The sequence below is a fragment of the Bos indicus genome, chromosome 16 (assembly GCF_029378745.1).
Source record: "Bos indicus isolate NIAB-ARS_2022 breed Sahiwal x Tharparkar chromosome 16, NIAB-ARS_B.indTharparkar_mat_pri_1.0, whole genome shotgun sequence".
NCBI lineage: Eukaryota > Metazoa > Chordata > Mammalia > Artiodactyla > Bovidae > Bos > Bos indicus.
In genome coordinates this window covers 36,774,871-36,783,644 of record NC_091775.1, presented here as the reverse complement: position 1 = coordinate 36,783,644, position 8,774 = coordinate 36,774,871, and the positions used below count along the sequence as shown (strand labels likewise).

The window sequence follows — 8,774 nt, the reverse complement described above, 5'->3', positions numbered from 1 at the left end:
CCTTCATTATTTCCCAGAGTTTGCTCAAACTCATGTCCATTGAGTTGGTGATGCCATTCAACCATCTCATCCTCTGTCGTCCCCTTCTCCACCTGCCTTCAATCTTTCCCAGCATCAGGGTTTTTTGAAATGAGTCAGCTCTTTGTAGCAGGTGGTCAAAGTATTGGAGCTTCAGCTTCAGCATCAGTCCTTTCAATGAACATTCAAGATTGATTTCCTTCAGGATTGACTGGTTTGACCTCCTTGCAGACCAAAGGAGGGACTCTGAAGTGTCTTCTCCAGCACCACAGTTCAAAAGCATCAATTCTCCAGCTCTCAGCCTTCTTTATGGTCCAACTCTCACATCCATACAACTACTGGAAAAACCAGAGTTTCGACTATACAAAGCTTTGCTGGCAAAATGATTTCTCTGCTTTTTAATACACTGTCTAGGTTTGTCATAGCTTTTCTTCCAAAGAGCAAGCATCTTTTAATTTTGTGGTTGCAGTCACTGTCTTCAGTGATTTTGGAGCTCATGAAAAGAAAATTTGTCACTGTTTCCCCATGCTTATTTCAGTTAGGTGAAAAGAATTCTAAAACTTTTCTAAGTGTTTACCCTGAAATACCACTGTTTTGTATCCTGAGTCTTGTCTAAACCATATTAAAATGAGTCATTAGTCCCACTTCTAAGTACTTGCACCTATGAACTAACTCACATTTTCACTGGGAGCGCCTGACTTGGGGATAATTGCTTGAGGGTTTCACCTCTTTGTCCTCTATTGTCATTCATATGTATTTCATTTCTGTATAATTCCATGATTTGGAATTAGTAAGAATGATTTTTTAAAAATAGTCTCCAAAATGACCAATCATATTTGTGCAAGGCATACTGTTTATGCATCAGGTTACTATAAAAGGGGCATTGCTTTCTTTCAAGCAATGTTCCCTTTAGATAGGGTTTCAATTTAGCTTCAGTGCCAAAAGCTGTTCTGACATAAGTGTTTTTAAGAAAGAACAACTATCAACTTAGGTTTATTTGCATTTTACGTATTGTTTTTAAAAAGCCATAGAGCATATAGTCAAATCTTTGTTAAATTATTCACAGTGTCCTGATTACAACCTATCTACAAGTCTTTTCCATTTTGTGGTAGTTTATAAAGTAGCTAACAAACTCCACTACTGATTTTGCACCAGTGTTGGTAAACTTTTTCAGAATTTAAATTTACTCACAGTAATTAATAGCCACTAATAACATGATCTCTTTCTTTTTTTTAATAGCCAGAGTCTACAATCTTGTGGTAGATGCAAAACCAAACAAATTAGTCCTGTCTCTTGGCTGGGTGACCTTCTGGGTCACTGGTCCATCCCTTAAAAGCAGTCAGGTTTCTTACCTGAGGTCCTGGGATGAATTTCAGAGGTTATTTTGTGAATGTCTTAAAATTCAGTGCAAATCTTCCCTATGTGAGAGAGTGTATGGATTTTAACGTAAAACTTTTACCAGAACAATTTGTGTGGTATGGTGGATCAGTGTTATGTAGCCTCTGAGTCAGACTGCCTGGATTTGTATCACAACATACCACTTGGCTGTTTGAACAAACGATGCAACTTTTCTCTGCTTCTGTGTTCTCAAAATTGCAGAAATAATCTTATAGGCCTGCTGTGAGAATTAAATGGGAAAATTTTGTGGGTATGTGAAGCCCATAATACAGTGGTAGGCACTTAGTTAGCACTCACTAAATATTAGTAATTACCATCATGCTCTCAAAGGAATTTGCAACCACCAGAGTTAAGAGCCACTGACCTAAGGCATTTTTATGATTATACTTTAAAGAATCAGTTCCTGAGTTGAGAATTCACACTAAAATGTAATTCTAAATAGAATATGCATTGGTAAAAGATAGAGACTCATATTCATAATTAGAAAGGCCTCATAAATAACTCGGAAAATGTGGGAGGTCATTTGTGTTGTTTTCCATAGGAGCAAACCCATCTTCCTGACCTGGGGTAAGCTCCCAGATGAATCACTTTGAATCTGCTCCTGGCTGCTCCACCATCCAAGCTTGTCTTGAAAACCCTGAAATAAACTTCCTAGGGTGAGAGCTTACATTGTGACTACATTTGTCAGTGCCTTCCCAGTATTTTCATTTTCAATTAGCACAGAAGTCAAAAGTTACAAAAGCAACGAGATTACGCATCTTTTAATGAAAGATAAAACAACAATATAAACATACACAAATTTACAGAGAAGGGATCAACTTTGATACATCTGGAGTAAAAGGTGTCTCTTATTTAAATATGGTATAAAAATAAATGCAAGAAACATTAACCAAGAATGTACAGACAACAGACAAAGACGTAAGTTTGTTTCTGACTGTGATACATTGGTGAAATGAAACTTTCTCTGCTAATTTATTATTTAATAAATGTGAAGCTGTATGTATACTTCTTGATATATGCTTTTTTCCTTTTACAATTCTTCCGGTTTGTGACTGAATTTTTAGTGACCTGTGTGTCTAGAAGAAGGTTTAAGAGAGAGAGAAAGGGGGGAAACAAAAGGTTTACTTCACTTGAACTGTTAAAAAGGAAAAGACACAGATCCAGCTTAATACAAGGAAGAAGTTAGCAGACATCCTGAAATGGAGGCGTCAAGATGGTAGAGTCCCTTGGAGATGGCAGTGCCTTAATGTACACAAAGAAAGAACAATTCAGGTCCTTTGCTCATGCAACATCTTGGTCTAATGTCCTCTGCTCCAGGTAACAACAAAGAACTACAAAGTATATGCAGTGACTCCAGTTCGCTTTCATGCTACAAGATGATCCTTTTAATAAGACTGAACGAGGCTTGTTAACCTCTTTGACGTGAGAGATTTCCCCTGAGGAAAAATATAAACAAGGGAAGAAAGAGAAAACAATATGATCACTGAAAACCTGCTTAAGAGTAACATGTTTATTGCAGCTGATACTGTACAAGGGTCAAAAGGGAACCCTTTAGGTGCATCTTAGTTCAAATTTCATGACCAAGTTCCCTCCCTTCCTCCACATCAAACAAAATGATCCTTCCTTTTTCCATCCTCCCACCCCTCCACCCACTTCCTCCCCCTGTAAACAGACTGATGGGTTCACAGCACAGATCAGCAAATCATAAAACATGTCCAAAATGTTCCACTGAGGCTTAGCAATGATGCAACACCTAGGTTTGCAACTGGTTATAACATGTTACAGCAAACTTTAGGAAGTTGCTCTGAAAGATAGCGATGTGATGCATTCTTGTCCAACTGCTAAGATTAGTGTTGCATTTATAAATATCTAGATGTGCACAGGGTATGATTTAATTAAACAAAATGATTTTTGAGGGTGAGACTGCTGGAAACTCATGATTGAATCTATTCCCTATCCTATATGGTAATGGAAAAACAAACAATCGGTGCCTAAAAGTTGAGAAAAGTCTATTTGCTTTGTACTTCAAACTGTAAATGTCTTCCTGTAATGGAATGTCAAACTGTAAATGGAAAACCATTTGATTTCCTCTAACCTCAACCTCAGAAAAAACCCTACATATTCTGATCCCACTTATTGTGTTAATAACTATTATACATATTCATTTTTTGAACATCTTGATAGTTAAAACTGTCCCTGTAAATTGCAAATACTCTAGAGAAAGGTATGAGATTTTAAATTTCTGATCAGAATAACAGATTGTCAATTTGGTTATTTCTGTTTTATCCCTCACTGTATATGTTTAGTATAAAAAATAGGTGGAATTTGTACTTCTCAGAGGATAAAATAATAAGGGAAAATCAAAAGATTTTTTGAGAAATATATTTTAGTAATGTTGGTCATAGCAATAGTCTTGATTTACTCCTTAACGTGGCTCAGAGTTTGATAAATGAGTGGTGTGGTCTGGGGAGAGAAATCAGCATTCATGACTATATTTTGGAAAAAGAATGATATATTTAAAAAATGATTAATGATTCCAGACTCAATCTTTCTTTACATACTGTACAGTAACTGACAAGGTCTTTTTGTATACTTGAACAGCAGTAATAAAAATGAAGCACCATTCTCTTTTAATTGGGGAAAAGGAGTTCATAACTTAGCTTTTAGCAGGTTTTGACATCTGATTGTAGAAGAGCCAGTTTAGCAAAGGACTTTCCCACTTAGCTACGCTCTAATCACTTTATGGGAAGAAAAATACTGAAAGCAAAGGCAGATTTCTGACAGGAAGCCCTATTTTACATTGGCCTTCTGGGCAAACTCTGCTTTGCTTCTTCTTGGCACTTCTGTGCTTGTTTCCTTCTCATTCACAAAATGGGAATAAGTACCTATTTTAAAAGCTTTTCCTGAAGAATAATACAAGTAAATTACTTAAAACTATTTCAGAACATTCTGTGTACTCAGTTTGCTAGTCATTACCTTATTATATAATTACCATCATTATTAGTATTACTACTGTTACATTCTTTCTCATCAGGATACTGACACCCAAAGTCACTTTTCTGACTCTGAAAAGAACACAAAATTTCTCATGAATTTGGAAGCTAACATTATACTACTTTTACACTCCAATACCTTAATCAAATAATGTTTGAATAAAAAAACTACTTTTCTATACTTGAAAATTACATTATTTTATATAGCTACTACTTTTTTCTCTTATGCTACTAATGTGTGCATATATATTCATTCTGATACTAATGTATTTTTAAAAGGTGCTTACTGTTTCTAATGCCATTTGTGGGGTGGGGAGAACCTATACTGGTTGATGTATAAGAGTGAATTCATATTTGAGTTGAGGAGGAAGAGGAAGATGCTAACATAAAACTATTTATATTAAAACTAAAGATTAATATAATTTGGTTCAAACTATTGGGAGGATGCGGAGAAGACAATGGTACCCCACTCCAGTACTCTTGCCTGGAAAATCCCATGGACAGAGGAGCCTGGTAGGCTGCAGTCCATGGGGTCACTAAGAGTTGGACACGACTGAGCAACTTCACTTTCACTTTTCACTTTCATGCATTGGAGAAGGAACTGGCAACCCACTCCAGTGTTTTTGCCTGGAGAATCCCAGGGACGGGGGAGCCTGGTGGGCTGCTGTCTATGGGGTCGCACAGAGTCGGACATGACTGAAGCGACTTAGCAGCAGCAGTAGCAGCACTGGGAGGATGAATAACATAGGTTGAAATAAGAAGCCATTTGCAACTCAGAGTCATTTTTCATTTTGATCAGTGGAAATGATGTCATATTTGTAAATGTAACAAATGGTAATATGGTTCTCTACCTACTTTTCCCCTCAAATATCTATGAAGTTATTAGTATTGTCCTGGTATTGTCTTCATTTTTAAAGGGGGGGTTGAGGTACAGATTTAGCTTGGTAAGCTGTTGTAGCAGGAAATAATTTAAAAATACTCACTCATGGAAGCCCATGGAGAAATACAGGCCTACAGTAAATCTGGGGTTTGTGGTAATAAGAAAGAAGATGAACAGAAATGGGAGAATATATGTATATATGTTAACAAACCCACACAAGAAACTCTTCTGAGATGTGGACTCACCAAATACATAATAAGGGTATTTGTTTTGTGTATTGAGACAATTAAAAGGCAAATTTAGGTATATCTAATAGTTAAAAAAAAAAAAAAAAAAAAACCTAAGTGCCTCACCCAAGGGTCAAAGTAAATAGCATGGACACCCAAGTGAGTTATCTAGATTTAAAGACCTAGATCACGTGGATGTGTCTGTAAGCCCTGTGCAAATCTTGTCTTGTTCACGTACTGGAAAGAAAAATGCCGTGCAAAGGTATTTTGTGCACTCTCTAGTGTGCAAAGAAATATCAGTTTCTCACTCTATTGGAAAATCTTAAAAAGAACACTAATTCTTTTTTGCAGGTAAGAAAGAATATACTTGCACATCAGATGTTTTGTAATAATCCTTTTCAGTGTGGATCCTTGGAGGCTGTATTAAATCATCTTAAAAGATAATCATGAAGTTATCTGATTTTTGCTAATTTTTCTGAGTTGAAGAATCTGGGAAAATTTCATAGTTAAGGTCTAAAAATCTTAATTCTGGAAACTAAAAGGGCTAAAATTCCTTACCAATAGCATGTTTTTTTGTTTGTTTGTTTTTACCAAATTGCTTACAATTGAATTCTGTATGAATAATGACTATTTTCAACCCAATGACTACATTTGTGCTATGTCATTTATACCCGTTCTTAATAGATTCTAAAGGAAATGAATTTGAAAAAGAATGGATACATGTAATGTTTATGTATAACTGAATTACTTTGCTGTGTACCTAAAAATAACACAGTTAATCAACTATGTTATACTCCAATGTAAAATAAAAATTAAAAGAAAGGAAATAGATTACATTGGAAATGGAAATCTGTATAGAAAGACAAAGACAGAAACTCAAAACGAAAATTCAGCATCCTGTGAGATTTTATAATATCTAGTTAATGGACAATATGCTAGCACATGATCAATTTCAGGACAAAATTAACCTGACTTTAACTGGCATCTAAGTGAAGACAGATTCTCTGGATAATCTACAGTATAGCTATCACATAAACAAAGCAGTTTTTCTAGTGTCTCACAATAAAATTTCATCTCCACCAAACTAATTCCTTCCTTTTAAAATGTTGCATGGAGATTTTGTTATATTTAGGAAAATAAAACTCCCCCCAATAAAACAACCTATGTGCTCATTCTTAGTTTTCTCAAGTTGACTATCAAACATTATGAATTTCACATGATATACAATTTTTTCTTGGTTTTAAAGTAATAACAGAAAGTTGACAAAGAGCTGTGAATCCCTAGAAATGGAAATAAAGATCAGGCTCTTAGCTCCGTATGAGAGCCCTCAGTGTTTGGGAGATGGAAGCAAATGTCCACACGTCTTTCCTGCAGACACTAATCCATGAAGGAAGTAGGAGAGAAGCCATATTTGCTCGGGTGGCTAGCTACTTGTTTTATTACTGTCATAAAACATAAAAACAATGTACTCAGTCTTTACCAGTCTACAGGACACAAACCAACACTAACTGAAGGGATGGATTTTTAGAAGATAGCCATCAAAGAGCTTAAAGGGTAGGAAATTACCAGGATCTTTTGGATTAAAAAAATATTAACATCTTAACTCTTATTCCTACTTGTTTGTTTCATATCACTACCTCCTAGTCTTCCCCATGTGTTGCTGTAGACTTAGAAATACCTTCTAGAATACCTTGTCAGCTCCAGAGGCTCTGGGACCAGGAGAGGGCAAATCATGTCATTGACTTTCTACTGGTGTATGTGACCCAGCTATCAGACCTGTGCTGAGCTCCACAGCTGCGTAATAAAAAGAGCTGACTGATGGTAATGAGATGCCTTTGGACTAGAGATAAGAAACGTACATGCTCATGTCAGGCTGAACTAAAGGATATGTTTGTTTATTCTCATGTGAAATTGCACCTGCTTCGCTTAAAAAATATAAAAGTCTTTGCCTGGGTTTCAAAATCATTTTGAAACTGGCTTCCTTGGCCTTTCAAACTAACTATTGTCACTCCACAGAATGGTTCTGTGGCTGGTCTTTGCACCTGCTACTCTCTGAGCTTGGGTTCTTCTCACTCTTCAGGTAAACTTCTTATTCAAGTTTTTGCTGAAGTCTTCTAATTGCCCCTTAGGTTCTTCTGCAGTTTACCTCTCTTGATTCTTTGTCAGTGCTTTTTTTCCTCTGGGTCGGAAGATCCCCTTGAGGAGGGCATGGCAACCCGCTCCAGTATTCTTGCCTGGGAAATCCCATGGACAGAGGAGACTGGTGGGCTACAGTCCATGGTGTCACAAAGAGTTGGACATGACTTAGTGACTAAACAACAACAGTAAGTGCATTTTTTTTAAATGCTGTTTTGTACAATCCTCTAAGTCACCTGGCTTGATAAAGCAATTGATACCTGTTAAACAATCTTAATATTATAGAAGTCTCCAAAAATCTACTTGCTTCTTTGCATGAGTTGAGTTCCTTGACTGGAAGTCATAGTTTAGGAATGGGCTTCTAGAAACCAGGGTAATGAGATTCAAATGTATTGGTACAAGTAACTTTCAGGGGAGGAGAGGCACGGTAGAATGAGAAAAGGGAGCATGTTGGACACACCGTATTAAGTAATTAACTGATAGAATTTGGGTCTTTTTAACTTTTATTTTGCCCTGGTTGTTGCCATCAGTGAAACTAAGAGGGGATATGTTGAGGGAATTGAACTAGGCTAGGGGTTTGGAAAAATCCTGCTTCAAATGAAACCAAGTCCCCTAGGATAATTTTCAGGTACGTTTACTGAAACATGGTGGATAATTTCAGCAAAACTGAAAAGTGTGAGTTCCTTGAAAATTAAAGAAAACTCAATTAGTGAGAATTAAGAAAGAAAAAGAAAAGAAAGAAGGGAGGGATGGAGAAAGAAAGAAAGGAAGGGGATTCTATAGCTAGTTTGGAGGCTAGTATATTTAATGTTGAAAACAGGAAGAAATTCTGTTATGTACTTAAAAGAGATGGTTTATGAACATATTTATATACCAGTTCTTATTAGTAGCTTCTTGTGTGGTTTGAGATAGAAAAAGTAAAGCCAAATACTTTCATTTCCTTAGTTAAGAATAGCTTCCTGAAATAAAAATAGCGCATATCCATTAGAGAAAATGAGGAAAACATAGAAAAATATAAAGAAGAAATAAACATTACTCAAAGTACAATTATTTACATGTTAATATATCCTTCTATTTTTTATACAAAAATATTTTTATTTATTTTTTTAAAAAAACTAAAAT

The 8,774-nt window shown here is 35.9% G+C and overlaps 1 protein-coding gene across 8 annotated transcripts in view; it reads right to left on the bottom strand.

Moving 5' to 3' along the window:
- Positions 1–2,162: 2,162 nt before the first annotated feature.
- Positions 2,163–8,774, bottom strand: part of RGS7 (regulator of G protein signaling 7) — a 487,100-nt gene continuing 480,488 nt past the window's right edge. For all 8 annotated transcript variants that reach the window (XM_070768115.1, XM_070768112.1, XM_070768111.1 and 5 more), the window contains one exon: positions 2,163–2,852. Coding sequence is in view for 1 of the 8 variants with exons in the window: in XM_019976929.2 (XP_019832488.1) it covers positions 2,802–2,852 (51 nt within the window). In the remaining 7 variants the exon portion in view is untranslated. The remainder of the gene's footprint in view (positions 2,853–8,774) is intronic.